The sequence below is a fragment of the Balaenoptera musculus genome, chromosome 12, assembly GCF_009873245.2.
Source record: "Balaenoptera musculus isolate JJ_BM4_2016_0621 chromosome 12, mBalMus1.pri.v3, whole genome shotgun sequence".
Lineage (NCBI taxonomy): Eukaryota > Metazoa > Chordata > Mammalia > Artiodactyla > Balaenopteridae > Balaenoptera > Balaenoptera musculus.
The window spans coordinates 21,649,710-21,668,202 of record NC_045796.1 but is presented as its reverse complement, the minus strand read 5'-3'; the positions used below and the strand labels follow the sequence as shown (position 1 = coordinate 21,668,202).

Below are 18,493 nucleotides of genomic sequence, written 5' to 3'. Positions count from 1 at the left end.
CATTAGGCTTTATGTCTTGCCTTCTCTTAAAATATAGCCCAATTCCCACCCACAGTCCCATGACCCATCTTGTGCAAGGGATACTCAGGAGGCAAACTACCTGAGTTTAAATCCCTCTGACCAGCTGTGTGACCTTGGGTAAATTGCTTGGTCTCTCTGGACTTCAACTTCCTCATTTATAAAATGGAAATACTAATAGCATCTATTTTATAGGGTTGTGGTGACAACAAGGCAATAGTCATGAAGCACTTAGAACAGGTCTTAATGTGATGTAGAACTATATCAATTGTATTGAGCCTAGCGATCATTTAACTTAGCCTTATAATTTCAGCAGTGAAATATTGGGGTCCTTGCTCAAGGTCACAGGGCCAGTTAAGTAGCAGAGTTGGGTCTGTGACTCAGTTCTCTTCTTGGATTTACAGTTAACCATCCCAACTGGATGGTCAAAACCCAGAACATTAACTGAGATTTATTGCCTGTCCTAATTGTGTGACATCTTCTTTGCTTTTTGCTCTGCAGAGTCTTACTGCTCTTTTAGAGGTACTAGGAGGTGCTGCTGGTTCACCATGAGTTTAACTATCATATTCCAATGAGGACAGCCTGAGAGAATGGGAAAAAAGCCCCCTGATCAGGAATCAGATGACCTAGACTATGTCTCTGCCACTAGTTAATTATTCGGAAAGCCACATAGTCTTCTTGGGTCTCAGTGTCCTCATATATAGGGCTTTAATATATAGAGAGTAATGTAGAACTCCTGTGATAAACAGAGTTGTTCCTGTAATGGATAATGTTATCCTCAGTGTTTCTCTGAACCGTATTGCTCAGACTACTGCCTGCTCTAATATGCAGAATAAGACTAAACATAAAGCTGTCATTATTTACAGAAAATAAACTGCTTCTCCATCATTAAGCTTGCTGAGGTGAGCTTCTAATTTAGCATGGCTTCAGGGCAACCTCAAAAAATGGTGGAAAGGTAGATTAGCTTTCTCAGAAATCTAGTAAGGGGAAGGAGATATTATTTACGTGTTCCAGGTAAAGAAAATGGAAATGATATCCTTTCTAAAAGCAAGAGCTGTGAAAAAGCTCATCATGTTCAAGTACTCTCCCATCTGAGGTCTTGCTGAGATAGATGGCATATTTTTCATTTTGTACCTAGGTAGCTTTGCTTTGAAATGCTCGTGTATTTAGATGAGTCTCACAGACACAATGTTCAGTGAAGGAAGACAGACACAAAAGAGTATGTTGTATAATTGCGCTAAGTTGAAGTTCAAGAACAGGTAAAACAAATCAGTGGCGATGGAAGTCAAAACAGTGGTTATTTGGGGGCGTGGATGGAGAGGATGGTATTGACTGGGAAGGAGCACAAGCAGGTTTTATGGGCCTGGAAATGACCTAGACCTTGATCTGGATGGTGGTTGCATGTACCAAATCATTTGCTTGCTGTATGCATGTTATACCTCAAACGTTATTTTGAAAAATCTTCATAGTATTAATCTCAGTGACAGTGGGAAATACTGATTTCATCCCAAGTCCCTTTAGCTAACTTCATCATTTCTCTCAAGTGACAGGGGAATGGAAATTGGCAACTTGGGAGGCAAATTATAGTCTAGTATATAATTAATTAACTAGTGAATAAATATTAGTCTTCCTCCAGAGAAACTAAAATTCTTTCATTTTACTCTATTGTGGCAACATTTTTCACATTCTATTCTTTTTTTTTTTAAATCCAATCTATTTTTTAAAATTAATTAATTAATTAATTTATTTTTGGCTGTGTTGGGTCTTCGTTTCTGTGCGAGGGCTTTCTCCAGTTGCGGCGAGCGGGGTCCACTCTTCATCGCGGTGCGCGGGCCTCTCACTATCGCGGCCTCTCCCGTTGCGGAGCACAGGCTCCAGATGCGCAGGCTCAGTAGTTGTGGCTCACGGGCTTAGGTGCTCCGTGGCATGTGGGATCTTCCCAGACCAGGGCTCGAACCCGTGTCCCTGCATTGGCAGGCAGATTCTTAACCACTGCGCCACCAGGGAAGCCCCCCTATTCTTCTTTTTTCTAATAAAAAAAATTTTTTTTTTGAGGTCTAGTTTCAAATCAATTAAAGTAAGGTCAGGTGCAGAAGGGAATCACCTAGTCAATTACAATCCAGGTTTCACATGAGTCTCTTGACCTCTGCTCTTCTCACATACCTGGAAACGCTTGTGAAATTAACAACAACAACAAAAATCAAAAATATCTACAGATTTACTTCTAGTGACAAGTATGATGTGACCAAGAAAGTCTATAGGTGATGCATGTAGAAGGGCAATTGGAGATATTTTTCTTTGAATTTAATTTCTTGTTTACATTCCGTTCTTTTTACTCTTGCTGCATTTCAAAAGATGGTGGCTAAACAATTTAAAATATATTTTTAGCCATGATTATTACCTTAATGCTGATTATTATTTTTTTTTTTCAAAGATCTAATACTGAGTAAAACCAGCCAATTCTTTTTTTTTTTTTTTAAGAAATTCACGTTCTTTTATTTACTTATTTATTTTATTTATGACTGTGTTGGGTCTTCGTTTCTCTGCGAGGGCTTTCTCTAGTTGTGGCAAGCGGGGACCACTCTTCATCGCGGTGCGCGGGCCTCTCACTGTCGCGGCCTCTCTTGTTGCGGAGCACAGGCTCCAGACGCGCAGGCTCAGTAGTTGTGGCTCACGGGCCCAGCCGCTCCGTGGCATGTGGGATCTTCCCAGACCAGGGCTCGAACCCGTGTCCCCTGCATTGGCAGGCAGACTCTCAACCACTGCGCCACCAGGGAAGCCCAATGCTGATTATTTTTAAAAGGAACTATCAGCAGGTGAAAAGCAGTTTTCTTCTGCGTCATCTAAGATCTATTCTAACTCTAAAATGGTATTTTTCTCAGATTTTTATCTAGTGTTATATGCATTGATATATAGAAAGTTCAAAAATTCTCTAGCTCCTTTTTAAAAATTTCACATTTCACATGTTCAAGGATAGGACTTTATAAATTTGTTTTTACTTTTTTCCATAAAGATGTCTCATGTGTCTCTTATGAGCACGGCACTGTGATAATGAGAATATTTTTCTTGGCATTACTTTAAAAGGTCAGCCATCCTTAATTTGTTCACTTTCGAGGCATTCCCTCCTTGATTTCCACCGGAAAGGCTACTTATCTTGGCTGTCCCAGTTCAAGTCTCCCCACTCCCTGTGAAATAGTCCCAAGCCACCCCAGCCAGAGTTTACTGGTCTCTCTGCTTTTGCTTTTATTCCAGCACCTCCCCGGTTGGCTGGCATCATTGACCACTGATCACGTCTGCTTCCCCCACCTTACCGCGAACTCTGTAAGAGGAGGAATCCTGTCTTACAGTTTGCGACAGGGCGAGTCATGGCACCGACTTAAAGCAGCCCTTGCACTATGGTGGTTAAGAGGGCCAGCTCAGGAGGCAGACAGACCTGACTTCTGATCCAAGCTCTCTGCCACCTGCTCAGTGTGTCACTTGAGGAAGATACCTATTTATTCATTATCTAGTCATATATTTAGTTGATAAATATTTATTTAACCTTTCTCTATTATGAATATAAACACACACACACACACACACACACACACACACACGATGTCCCAGATACTGAATTAGATGCTTAGTCTCTGTGTATCTGAGTTTTCTCATCTCAAAAATGGGACCACTAATGGTACTTATCTCAGAGCTATTGTAAGAATTAGCATGAGCTAATGCAGGTAAAGTCCTTAACACAGTGCCTGGCACACAGTAAATACTCAGTAAATAATAGTGATTATTAATTCTGCTCTTAATAAAGTGCTTGTGAATTTCCACTTTCAGGAAAGAATGAAACCCAGGATGGGTCAGTGACTACTTCATGGCTGGGTCTGCTCATCAAACCTCTCACACCAGTGTGAGCTGTGGGATTTCTGTTCCTGAATTATACCACTCTTCTCCCGTGCCCGTGAGTTCAGGGAAAAAATGGATAAGCTAGAAAAGCTATCCTCCATTGTCATGAAATAAATTTCAGTCTTTTAAATTTACTTTTGATTCCCAAATAGAAGTTTATTGTTGAAAATAATTGAGCTTCAGTGATTTAAAAACAAAGTACAAGTAACTTAAAACATTTTTATTCCCAGATTTGCCATTCTATGTTAGCAGTACATGCTACTAGTACAGCACACACGCATGCGTTGGGGATCACCTCTGTCTGTGTGGTTCCACAGTAACTGATCAGTAGTAACTGGGCCCACTGTCTACTCTTTTGCAAGATACTAGATACCACTTACCTTATTGGGATCCATCCATCATGTAATACAGAGTGTTGAAACAGCAGTTTGATGACCTGTAAATATTCTCTTAGTGATAAAATACTGGGAGTTGAAAGCATTAATAAAGGGAGATTTTGGAGAGAAAAATGGGCAATTCTAAAACATATTACTTCCTAAAACTTCGAGCAGAAATCTTTACTGTTGATAAATGACACCACCCCCGAGGTCTCTCTACAACTGATATCCTGTCCCCTAGGAATCTCCTAAGTCCTCATCCTCTCCTTGCTAGTTAATCCACATTTTTAAAAATGAACCCCTTATTTTAGAATAGTTCTAGATGTGCAGAAAAATTGCAAAGACAGTGCAGAGAGTTCTCATATACCTCCAGCTTAGTTTCTCCTGTTATTCATCTCTTCAATGAGTAGAATACATTTGTTACAACCAAGGAAGGAGTTTTGGTGCATTATTATTGACTAAACTCCACAGTTTGTTAGGATTTCACTAGTTTTTCCCTAAGATCCTTTTTTTTGTTGTTGTTCCAGGCTTCCATCCAGGATTCCACTTTACATTTATTCATCATGTCTCCTTAGCCTCCTCTGGTCTGGGACAATTTCAGACTTCCCTTGTTTTAATGACCTTGAGGTGTATTTATTGGTCAGGTATTTTGTAAATGTCCCTCAATTTGGTTTGTCTAATGCTTTTCTTATGGTTACAATGGGGTTATAGGTTTCAACATCTGATTCTCATCCATCATATCAAGGGTCCATGCTCTCAACATGACTTATCACTGATCAAGTTAACATCCATCACTTGGTTGAGGTAGTGTTTATCAGGTTTCTCCACCGTGAAGTCCCTCTTTTTCCCTACCTTTCCATACTGAAGTCTTTTTTTTTTTTAATTCTATATATTTATTTTTGGCCGCACTGCGCGGCTTGTGGGATTTTAGTTCTCTGACTAGGGATCGAGCCCAGGCCCTCGGCAGTGAAGGCGTGGAGTCCCAACCACTGGACCTCGAGGGAATTCCCTATACCGAAGTCTTTCAAAGGAAGTCACCATGTATAGCCCACATTTCAGGGGTGGGGAGTTAAGATCCACCTTCCTGAGAGTGGAGTATTTATATAAATTAATTGTGATTCTTCTGTACAGACTTTTCTGTTATCCCACATTTATTTATTTATTCAGTATTTATTCAGTATGGACTCACAGATATTTATTTTATACTTTTAATTATTATCTAATACTGCACTGTTTATTTTGTTGCTCAAGTTGTTCCATCTTTGGCCTGTGGGACTCTCTTAGTTGGCTCCTGTGTGACTTTGACATTCTCTCATCAGAATGTTTTTTGAGTGCTTGTTTACTTTCTGGCACTATAAGATGCTCCAAGCTCATCTAGTATTTTCCTTGCTCCAACCCTAGAAGCAGCCATTTCTGGAAAAAGGTCTGATCCCTTTTATTGGAGAGTGCTATTAGAAACCAAGACCTGAGTGCTCACTGGGGTGTCATTGCTTCTAGCCCCTCAGAATGAATAGGAAATACACGTGTGTATACTGAGCCCTGTATATACACATACCTATTATCTATCTGTCATCTATCTATCTATCTCCTTCTTTCTCTTTCTCTTGCCAAAACAGGAGTTCATACTGATGCCTCCAACTCTAATTCAGTGCCACATGGGTCATTCTAGCTTCCCCTTTGCTTGTCTGTAACCTTCCTTTCCAAGACTGACAAATCTGGCTCCTAACATCCACCATCAATTTGTTCCATCCAGTTTACAAGTATACCAGTTTCAGAATTAACTCCTAACGCCATATAATGCCACACATTTTTATTCTTCTGTTCCTTTTCCCTTCCCTTCCCCTGGTCATTCATCCTACCCCCAAAAGGAAGAGATTTGATCCAACCCAATGTAAATGCTGATTAGCAAGAGAGTAAGGGTCTCTTTTAGACAATGCAAGACAAGGATAGCCACTTGGCTTCCCTAATCCAATCTCGTCTGCGACGGCTCATAGCATCCGTTCCCTCTGACCTTGTTGTCTACTTGGTTCTGTGCCCAGAACAGGATGTATGCCCCTGTCTGACAGCATGTTTTCTAAGTCACTGTTTTGTGAGAGAGAGGCCTCATGTAAGGGTAGGAAATAAAGTTAAATCTTCCCTGAGTGCAGCCCTAATGTTTCTTTGCCATGTGTTCTGTGGCCTTTAAAGAGGAAGGTGACAGAATTATAGTGGAAACATAAAAACTGTAATAGAAATAAAATATATATATAGTGATATTATTACATAAGCATAATAACTTACAAAGGCACAAAGAAAATAGCCTAGAAGCCATCTATTAAGGAAATAAACTTTGGTTTGCTTGTTTTCTTACTTCTTTTGAGTACTTGATTTTTTAAAAAATAAATTTATTTATTTTTGGCTACATTGGGTCTTCATTGCTGCACACGGGCTTTCTCTAGTTGCAGCGAGCGGGGGCTACTCTTCGTTGCGGTGCGTGGGCTTCTCATTGTGGCTTCTCTTGTTGCGGAGCATGGGCTCTAGGCACATGGGCTTCAGTAGTTGTGGCATGCAGGCTCAGTAGTTGTGGCTTGTGGCCTGTAGAGTGCAGGCTCAGTAGTTGTGGCACATGGGCATAGTTGCTCCGCGGCACGTGGGATCTTCCCGGACCAGGGATTGAACCCATGTACCCTGCGTTGGCAGGCAGATTCTTAACCATTTTGCCACCAGGGAAGTCCCTAAGTTCTTGATCTTTAAATGTCAGATGTTTTTGTACAATGCCCTTTTAATAGGTACATTCTTTGGTCCAATAAAATCACTATGAGTAGTATTGTAAGCATATACTTAGTACAGCAGAGTATTATCAACACTTTTTTTTTTTTTAACCACATATGAGTTCGCTTTAATTGTTTTTGTTATTACTGGGCTTCAAAAATGTATTCTCATTAACCTTCAGATATGTAAGGATAGGGACTTCCCTTGTGGCACAGTGGTTAAGAATCCACCTGCCAATGCAGAAGACATGGGTTCGAGCCCTGGTCCGGGAAGATCCCACATGCTGTGGGGCAGCTAAGCCCATGCGCCACATCTACTGAGCCTGCGCTCTAGAGCCCGCGAGCCACAACTACTGAAGCCCGCGTACCTAGAGCCCGTGCTTTGCAACAGGAGAAGCCACTGCCATGAGAAGCCCGTGCACCGCAACAAAGAGTAGACCCCGCTCGCCGCAACTAGAGAAAGCCCGTGTGCAGCAATGAAGACCCAATGCAGCCAAAAAAATTTAAAAGTTAAAAGATATGTAAGGATATTTAGAGGACAGTTGAGGCCATCTTTGCCACCGTTTTTTTTCAGAGTGGCTATCACTTTCTTTAGAATTAGTACCGGGAATTCTTTTATTGAGGTTCTTTTCTAAATGATCTTTCACCTACGAAATTTGTGAGGTGGAATGTTCTGCCACATTTGTCTCACTTTCTCAGTGACTGAAATAATTGTGTGGAGAAAAACCAAAAATGAATATCTAGACTATTAGAGAACTATTGAACATTATAAAATACTACAAACTCATATTAAATAGGGTTAATTTTTCTAAGAATTCTTGTCATTCAGTTCTCAGATCTCAAAGAAAAGACTCTCCAAGTCTATAATTTAATTTATATGATAATTATCTAGCTTCATTTATTTTTGGCTTCTGTGGTCACAGTAGCGCTGGGATTGTCTAACTGATAAATTTCTGTTTAAATGAAAAGTAAAATCTTCATGTATTTTCTGGATCTTACTGGTTGGTGGTGCAGGGAAATCCTGTTAGGAACGAGCTTATTTTGGTGGGAAGATAGACTGAGCTGTGTCGTTTAAAATGTCTACATTTGAACAGCTAATGACTGTTTTTAAAAATATTTAAATAATATTTACTTGGCTCAATATTCTGTGATAACCTAAGTGGGAAAAGAATTTGAAAAAGAATGGATACTTATATGGGTATAACTGAATCACCTTGCTGTACACCTGTAACTAACACATCATTGTTAATCAACTATACTCCAATATAAAATTAAAATTAAAAATAAAGGAACTTATTTACAAAAACAGAAGTAGAGTCACAGATGTAGAAAACAAACTTATGGTTACCAGGAGATAAGGATGGGGGGATAAACTGGGAGATTGGGATTGACATATACACACTACTATATATAAAATAGATAACTAATAAGGCCCTACTGTATAGCACAGGAAACTCTACTCAATACTCTGTAATGACCTATATGGGAAAAGAATCTAAAAAAGAGTGGATATATGTGTATGTATAACTGATTCACTTTGCTCTACAGCAGAAACTAATACAATATTGTAAATCAACTATACTCCAATAAAAATTTTTAAAAAATAATTAAAAGTAAATAAATTTTATTAATCTCCTCCTCAAGGAGATTTTAAATTAATTAATTAATTGAATTAAATATTTTTAAATGTTGATTTCCAGTGTGAAAAAGAAAGTCCTGCTGAATGACAGGTCACTCTTCATAACATGTAAGTGGATCAAAGTAAACATTTAAAACAGGAAAATCAGGGACTTCCCTCGTGGTCCAGTGGTTAAGACTCCGTGCTTCCACTTCAGGGAGCACGGGTTTGATCCTGGGTTGGGGAACTAAGATCCTGCAGGCCGAGTGGTGTGGCCAAAAAATAATAATAATAAATAAATAAATAAATGGATGTTAAAAAAAGTAAAAATAAAACAGGGAAATCAGACTTTCATCTGGGCTTTACCTGGCAATTTGTTCTTATCTGTGTGTAAATGCCAAATTCACTAGATTTGTTGTGAAAAAATTTTTTGAAAGTTTCAAAGTGACTTTAATGGTAAATTGGTCCAAAAGAAAAATAATAGAATTATCAATGGTCCTGGCAGTATCCTAGGTGTTTGGAGGAAAGAAAGGAGTAAATATTCTGTTTATACTACTCCAAATCAGGTGGCATCCCCTTCATGTTCATGATTTACAAGAAGTACAATGGCAGTGTGACCAACTGTGCCGACGTATGGTTCCTAATTGCAAGTGTGGTTTACTGTAATAGCCCAATAATTACAAAATTATAGGTGGATTCATTCAGTCAGGAAAAAGGTATGTGTGTGCGTGTTCTGCTGTGGTCATTGGCACTGGCCCAGGCCCCTTCTGGAGTAGAGATAAAGACTAAAACTAAATGCAAAATAAAGAAAGGTATGGTAGTTAATGTCTTATGTAGCTATGAATTTAACATGAAGGCTTTCATTTTTCAACTACCTCATTCAGTCTCCCCATCTGTCACCTTCTGTCACCTAAGGAATATTTAATTTTTGTTTTCATTTGTTTTTGTCTTCAGGAGAAAAAATAGACTATTCCTTAGTGTTTCAGATCAAAGGCAGAATTTTGATGGAGTGTCAGGGAACCGGATATGTGGGTTGAGAGAAAATGAGAACTAAATGTGTGTCTATAGCCACGGAGGTGAATTTGAGATGGTAACTTTAGTTCCCATGTTTGTAATAGTCAGTCCTTTTATATTTCACAGCATTTAAATTGTTCAAAATTGAGCCTTCAGCATAAAGTCTCAGTGGAGAAGAAATACCATATGGTCAGTTTCTCCCTGGGTTTGCCCCTAGTTTAAGGAAGGCAGTTGGACAGGAGTGGAAGTAAAGTAAATAAGGATTTTACTTTTTAACTCTGGCTTAGCTTCCAAATTAGTCCTTCTCATCTCTTTGCCTGCTGCACTGTGGCCAGCGTGGCTGGGGTAAAGTAGGGTTAGGAAGCATTTACAGAAGAATCAGTCACTGCCGAACTTGCATTTCTGCCTGAAATTAGAGTTGACTTTATGAGTGGGAAGAACAGGATTTATCATTCTTGTTTGGAAGGAGAACTTATAAGGATTAAGGTATTGGCATTGTATTGACTGTCTTTTTTCATTCAGTTTAAGATTTTCCTGGTTCTTGGTATGTCAAGTGATTTTTGATTGAAACTTAAAACATTTTTGTATTATATTATGAGACTGTAAATGTTATGGAAACCTTTTGTTTTAACTGGCTTTGTCTGACACCTCTCCAGCAAGGGAAGCGAGGGGTGCCACCTCATTACTGCCAGGCGGAGGTAAAAACCCAGGTTCTCCCTTCATCCTCTCTTGATATCTGGCAGCAGAAATGGGGGGAAGGGTCTTCATTACTCTCGGGCACGGTTCAATTTCCAGATCCCCATGTGGTCTCTACTGACACCGTAGTGGGTGGGGGTGGTCTTGTTCCCACTGGGCAGTGGTTTGGTGTGACCCCAATACTGGCGGGGAAGGAGAAGAAGAGATACCTCATTACTGGGTATGGGTGGAAGACCAGGTTCCCACATGGTCTCCACTGACACTGTAGAGGATGCTTCATTAACAGCTGGTGCACAGGAAGGTCCTGGCTCCCTACTTGGTCCTCTCTGACACCACTCTGATAGGGGTTTGGGGCTCCTCATTAGAGGGTAGAAGTCTAGTCTACCCACTCAGCCTTTCTTGGCTTGGATGGTCATAGTTTCTTCTGTGGTGTTTTGCTGGAGTGGAGCAGTTATTGTCTAAAAGTTTTCTGTCTTACTAGGCTGTCCCTTTCCTGCTCCTTTGGCTAGAGAGAGCAGGCTTTTGTTGAGGATTTTTGGTCTGTGCCCACTGGTGTTTTCAGGTTCAGCTGCAAGTCTGGAATACATGAGACTAAAGGAAAACCCAAGGATCTTACCTCCATGTTGTTTCTTAGGTCCTGAGGTCCCAAGCTGGCCTACTTTCTTTCACCTTGTATAGTCTTTTCATGTTTCTTTTATATATAACATTCAGGGTTTTTTTTAGTTGTATGTAGCAAGAGAAGTAGGAAAAAGTAAGTCTACTCCATTTTCCTAGAAGCAGAGGTTCTTGCCATTCAATTTTTGTTTTATTTTTCCCAATATTTTATTGTGAAAGTTTTGGAGATGGAAGAATTATGCAATTAATGACCACACACCCACCACCTAGATTCAACACTTAACATTTTGCTATATTTTACTATATTGTAAATTTATCCATCTCCATTCCAGCTATCCATCAATTTATTATTTTTGATGGACATCAGTACACTTCATTCCTAAACATGTCAGCGTGCATGCCATTAATTGGACTTCACTACTTATTTATGGTTTTTTAATGGTAGATTTTACATAAAGTAAAATGCACAATATCATAAATACCATTTGATGCATTTTGTATAATCCATCCTTTATTGAGATAATTTCCATCACCCCAGGAAAATCCCTCAAGCCTCTTCTCAATTAATTCCCACCTCCATTTCACTCCAAGAAGCAACTACTCTTCTGGTTTTCTTTCTTTCTTCTTCTTTTTTCTGTTTTCCCATAAATTCATTTTGCCTTTTTTAGGACTTCATATAAATAGAACCACACAGTATGTACTCTTTTGTGTGTTGCTGTTTTTTTTCCAGCACAATGTTTTTGAGATACATTCACGTTGTTTGTAGGTATCAGTGGCTCCTTTTCTTTAAATTGCTGAGTGCTACTTCATTGCATGAAAAATACCATAGTTATCCATTCTTTAGTTGCTTCCCGTTTTTTGCCATTAAAATTTAATCTTCGGGGTAATATAAGTTATCACCATCTTCTTTCTGTTATGAGCATAGTGTAAGGCAACTTAAGGTTTGGGGCCTTTCTTCTGACTGATGAAATGATTGAGGCACATAAAGATATGTTCTGTTACCTACGACATCCATATTTTCCACGTATTTTTTGTCATTCGTGATAGTTATCAGTTTATTTGAAGCTAAAACCTTTTTTGTAACAGAAGCAAAAGATAGTTTTAGTATAGTAAAATTTAGAATTTAGCTTCTTGGCACTAAATTTTATTTTGTGAAGGAAAAAAAACCTGGTTTTAACTACACCATAACTGTCATTTTCATTACTGAGAATGCCAAACTACTCTCTGGAGGAACATCCTGTTTCACTTAGAATACTCTATTTCTGCACAAAATATCGATGTAGTTGTTGCAGATGGATTCAGCTGTTTCGCAGACCCTTATTTATCTGGCCTTACCTTTTATGTAGGTCTCTTTTTTCTTTTCTGTTTCCTCAAAATGATTATCTAAGGGGACTATAATTTCTGAAGGATTGATTTATTGATTGATATTAGAGGAGCTCTACCGGCAGGGAAATGGGGCAAAATAAACTTTATGTGAGATTCCAATTAAAGTGAGCATGCTTACTTTGAATAGTGCAGGAAGACATAGATGATGTTGTTTCAAACTTTTATTACAGCTTTTCTCTGACTTGACTTTCTTTATACAGTTGATGGACTGGACAAAGCTTCTCTAGCAAACTCAGATGGCCCAACAGCAGGCTCCCAAACACCTCCCTTCAAGAGAAAGGGGAAACTCTCCACCATTGGTAAAATCTTTAAGCCTTGGAAATGGAGGAAAAAGAAGACCAGTGACAAATTTAGAGAAACATCAGCAGGTAGGAACATCATAATTTTGATAGAAGATAAATTGTTAAATTTTCCAAAAGGTAAAAAATTATAACTTGCAGGGGTTTTTTTTTTTCAGGGAAAAAATTAATCTATATTTGAAATGAAATTATTTCATTTAAGGGTGAAACAACTTAGGGTTCTGATCTGCCTTCTTTTTCTACTCACTTTGGCTTTCTAACATAGTCTCGTTTTTAAATATGTACTTGTAAATTCATATAAAAAATTAATGTGTAGGGAGAGGGAGGTGAAATGGAAAATTAGAAGTGGAAATGTTATTTGTCAGTATTGTAGCTGCAAGTATCCATTTATACACACACATACGAACACTCTATTATCTATGTCTACTTAGTTCCAGTAACACGATCCTATTTGTCAATGAAGAATTTTTTAAGTGTCTTTTAAATGTATTTGTTCTGTGGGCAAAATTTAAATGGCTGTATGAAGGAAAAGTGTTGCTATATTTATTAATTTTAAATTTCCGTCATGTCCTTAGGACAAATAAATGGTCTGTGTCCTAGAGGAGGCATAACCCTAATGGTGTGAAAACTTTTTATTGTTATTTTATTTTGTGGATTTGTTAAACCTTAAGAATTACATTATTTAGTACCTTTCATATGGACTTATGGAGGAAGTTGGCCTTAAATCTCAGGCCAGAATTAAGCCTGATTTAAACAAATGTCCAGTATCAGGGTATTGTTTAAGGTGGAAAGGCGTTTATCTCTTGGTGTAAGTTTAGCTTTCTCCACGTTTGTTGTCTAAAATAATCCCTTCATCAAAATTCCTCACTGCACCAGAAACTAATATAGTCCGTGTATGTACAGGATCACAGAGCATATCTTACTGGTCTGTGCTGAGATAAGAGTTGGCCTTTAGTTCTAGCGCTGTGACAGAAAAAGGAAAACACCATCAATAGTGCAAGGGTGTAGGATAGAGACACCAGGGCTTCCTAAAGAAAATTGTCTCTGCTGCTTTTGCAGCTGTATCATTTCTTTGAGCATTTAATATTTAAAAAGAAATAATGATACTATTTCTGGGATTTGTTTCAAAATGATCCTGGAGGAGAGGGGAGTATAGATGAAAGAAGATCGGTCACAAGTTGGTAATTGTTTAAGCTGGGAGCTGGATATATGGGGTTCATTATTCTCATATCTCTACTTGTAAGTACTGGAAAGTTTTTGCAATAAAAAGATAGGCAAAGACAAAAGACTTGGCTTAGGAGCAAATAATGATAGTTTGCTTATTGAATCCTCTTTAGTTCCGAACTGGCTTCTTGGGTTAGGAGCAGTGGGAAGGGATAGACAGAGTGCTGTGCTGAGAGAGGACACCTGGATTCTAGTTGTGTCTTGGCCACCAAGGTACCGTGTGACCTTGAGCAAGTCAGATCAGAGTTGAATGAACTGAATTCTAATGTGCTTTCAGTTCCAGATTCTGTTGTGGATCCTTGACTCCTTCCAACCCCTGACTGGGCATCTTGTTCTGCCTTGTTCTTCAGTTGTAGATGGAAATACACTGGTCTTCTTAAGTACTTCCCGCTCAGGTTTCCCTAAGCATTGGGGGAGTCTAGCTCGTCGAGTTACCATGGATAACCAAGATGCAAATAGGGCTCTGGACAGTAGCATTAAGAAGACATTGAAAAGAGATGATGAAAGTCTCTTCATTTGTCTCTCTTGCCCTTTTCCTGGGGCTGGGCTGCTACCTTCTCTCTCCCTAAAGTAGAAACAATTACAAAGAACTTCCCTTCATCTTTTCTTGTCACTCTTTTTAATTATTTTAATAGTAGGGAGGCTGTAACATTTCTACCAACCCAGAATATTTAAGAAAAGATATTTTAAACAGCATTAAGTGTTATTTTATATTATCCCATATTTATTGAGGATAGCCTAGCAATCTCTGTATTCTGTTTCCTTTTCAAATTCACACAAGATTTTATATAAGTTGAGCTCCAAGAAGTTATTTATGGGTACTATATTTCTAGCTCCTAAAGACTACTGAACCACATTAAAAACTTGAGAAAGTTATTAGAATGTCTCATTAGATTGGTTTTTGTTTTTTGTCTTTGCATCAAAATTGTGACATAACAGAATCAAGTCAAGCCAAGTGGATGTGTTAACAATTCATTGTGAATTTTTCTGCTACATTTACTTGCATCATTTCTTTTTAAACCCATGTTATTACTAATGCTTTATTTGAATTTCGCAAGATGGTATCAAGTGTCCCAAGTATTTTACTGTCACTATATATATATTTTTTAATTCAATTTCTGCTGAGTTTTATGGAATGTATTAGTAAAGCTTAAAATAAACAGAGGAACAAAGTGGTGTAACATGTTTTTTTCACATTGAGGAAAGATGTCACATCTAGAGGAAAACTGATGCATTTGGAAAAAAACAAGAGAAGGGTGTTTTCTTCTCTAATACATTGTCTCAAACAGTGAAATCTAGGGGTTTGGATATGACCAAGGCCAGCTCCATTAAAGAACACCTTAGGCAAGATCCATAATATTTTGGGATATGAAAGAATATGAATTTCTTCCAAGAAGAGTAACTCTTCTTCGTTTGTCCTTCTCCTAAGCTCTTGGCTTTACAGTCATATGGACATGACTCCTACTGTGTTCTATTATACAGTGATTAATACCACTTTTCCTAGTCTGGGTGTCTGTTGTAGGAATTTTTAATTGATGGTAGATAGGATGCAACACTGAGTTATTAATGCCATTGTAATAAATGCCATTGTTCTCACATGCTCATGGTGGTGGAAGTTAAGAAAGGTCCTGTGTTCTGTCTGCTTGGTGGTCCTTGAGTCAACTAGATTTTGAAAGGCTGTCTTGTCCTATAAGGCTGGCTGGGCTTATGCCCCGACTTCAAGTTCTCTGGCCTTGTTTTAAAGCAGAAAGTTACCCGTATCTTCAGCTCTGTTTAGGATGGTCCATAGGCTATTGGGTTCTAGGACAGAGTAGTCTTTTCTGTTCACTTTCCCTTGGTGATTCTTTTCTTCGGTTTTCATCTCCTGAGTGAAAGGGTCCTTCTTTGGTTCCACCTAAGCTCCATCCCTTCCCTAACTTTAGAACTCAAAATCTCATTTACACTTTTTTTCCTACATAATCATTTCTTCCCTTTTTATTGGGGGGGTGGGCGGTGGGTAGGTAGTGGCGGCTGAGGTGCCTCCCTTTGGGTCTTTACGTGTGCTTTCATCTCCCCAAAGCTGACAATACAAACAAACAGGCTGTTCCTCTAACTTCTACATGGGCGGTTACAACTAAGATCAAAGGTCTTAAAAATCTACCCTGTGTCTGCTGCTTCCACTTCCCTCCTGCACTCTCATCTCCTTCCTTCTGCAGTCTGCCCCTGCATCCAGCAATCCACTGAGGGGACTCCAAGCCTCCCAATCCTGACATTTAGTGTTATTCTCTCATTTTCATCCATCTCAGTCTCTACAAGATGTGCCATTGCTGTTGTGTCCTTCCTTGTTTTACAAAATAGCTCTTACTTGATTTACACAAGGTGTCATTATCTTGGTTGTCTTTGACTTTTCTTTCTCTTTTGTCCCCTCTCTTCCCCTTCCCCTTCCCATTTCCCCTAAACCTGTGCAAGAGAGGTTCGCTACCTGTCTCAGCCCTTCTCTTTTTGTGAACGTGCCCTTCCTCATCCTTCTTTCTTCTCAGTGCCCACATCTCTCGAACCCAAGCACAGCTCCCCGAGCACCTCATGGGCAGTAGTGCCTGAGGACTGTGTGTTAACTCAAAACCCATTCTTATGGTCTACATAGATCTACACTGAAAACGTGGTACATGCCAGGCACTGATTAATTTGCTTCTGGGTGTCAAGTTTTTAATTAAAAAAATCAGAATTTTATAGTGAGAATTTTAAGAAACTTGCATCAGATTTTGCTCTCACACAGTGAGGGGAGGCATTCAGTTAAGTTGGACTGTAAGACTGCAGAGTTAGACCAAGAAATTTTCACAATGAGAGGTTACAACGTCTACAAGCAGAAGAATTGCTGTGAATACGTGCTGTGTGTCCCCCGGTTTAGAAGAGAGGGTCTGTAGACCTATGACCACACTCAGTTCTTCCTCAAACCACTGAGTGACTGGGCAGGTGACTGGGGTAGCAACCACTGAATTCCACTCCTCCCTAAAGGTATCCCAGGCTTTGAACAGGATATGAGATACCAACGTTGATCTTTTACAGGAGTGACTCTTTGACGTTGTTTAAGGCAATGGCACCAAACAGAGATCTTACAACTTGATTCTTTATTCTCTTCAACACATATCCACAGTTAATACTTAACATTAACATTAATACTTAACTTAATACTTAATACATTATACTTAATTATACTTAATACTTCATACTTAATACATTAACTTAATACTTAATACATTATACTTAATTATACTTAATACTTCATACTTAATACATTAACTTAATACTTAACATCTAAAATGTCTTCAGCTTAATATCTTTACTTTTTTCATAACTTCTACTTTCACAAATACTTCTGTGTTTGGGGATAGTATTAAAATGTAATATCAGGAATAGAAACAAATTATTTTTGGTGAAGCAAGATAGAAAATTTAAAGTTCACTTGGCGGCAGTAGCAGTCACCAGAGGCTTTCATTATGCTCACCCTACTTGTCTTTCATGCATTAACTTAAACTTTCATTTTAGAGAGGGAAGGTACTGACACCTGCTCTGAATGAGCACAGAGAGGGAGCAGAGAGGGAGCGGGTAAGTCCTATGTACAAATACTTTCCAAACCAAAGTAGATCCCCTACCATCCCCAGCTACCCCTGCTATTGCACACGTGGCTTTCTTTGGCATCCAGGCTTTGACCATGGAGTTCTTTGATTCGTCCTTGCCTTTTACCATCTTCTACATTCTGTTAGTTCCTAAACCTTTGATTTATTTCTCCTAGTGCAGGCCTCTACCATCAGCCTTTCCTCTCGGTTCCCATTGTCTGGTCCTTATCACTCTATGTCTCAATTATTGCAGGTGGCCTCTTTCGTCTACTTAGGTATTAGCTGTCCTAGCTCTAGAAAGCTATGGAATGCTAGAGGAGGCAGGGAGAGACTGGGTTCTGGCATTAAGCCTGCCTAGGAAGGGAACCTGACCCAGCTAGTGAGGCTGACAGAGAAGATTCAGGGTGGCACAGCCTGTCAGGAACGCTAGAGTAACCAAGATAACATTCCGATCTCAGGCCAGTAAATAGAGCAATGGGTCCTTCACAGCAAAATGGCATGTGTTCCACCAGGTAGGGTAGCATAACAGAGCACCCAGGTGAGTGAGACTGGGAAATCCAAGCAAGCCTTAGGAGCCAGCATGTTCTTTACTTAGGTGGCAGTATTCATGGCAGATGGTGCTGGAACCAAAAAGACTCAAACTGGGTCCCCATCTTTTTTTTTTTTTTTAAGGGACCAGGGAATAGAGCTGGTAACTAGGACAGGAAGTTACCAAAGGATTCAGGACAGAAGCTCACTGCTTGAAGGGGAACACTGGGGATAGGTCTGTGGGAGTGGCCTCCTCAGACCCCAGACCTCAGGTGCTGGAGCTCCTGTTGCTACAGGGGCACAGCCCAAGAGCTGGGTGGCCGGAGAGAGCAGGGATTATTGTGGTTTTGGGAAAATAGGTGGGGAAATCTCTCCCCTCCCTCCTCTATCTAGATCATCCTGGGTACCACTACAGGAGGTCTTCCTCAGGTGGAACTTTGGTCCTTTGCTTCTTGCCCAAAAAGTGTGACTGACTCCATGT

General features: G+C 39.4%; 1 protein-coding gene across 7 annotated transcripts in view; it reads left to right on the top strand.

The window, feature by feature from the left end:
* PHACTR2 (phosphatase and actin regulator 2) overlaps positions 1–18,493 on the top strand; it is a 262,820-nt gene that overhangs the window by 155,942 nt on the left and 88,385 nt on the right. For all 7 annotated transcript variants that reach the window (XM_036871320.1, XM_036871324.1, XM_036871322.1 and 4 more), the window contains exon 2: positions 12,566–12,733. In XM_036871320.1, the coding sequence (XP_036727215.1) occupies positions 12,566–12,733 (168 nt within the window). The remainder of the gene's footprint in view (positions 1–12,565; positions 12,734–18,493) is intronic.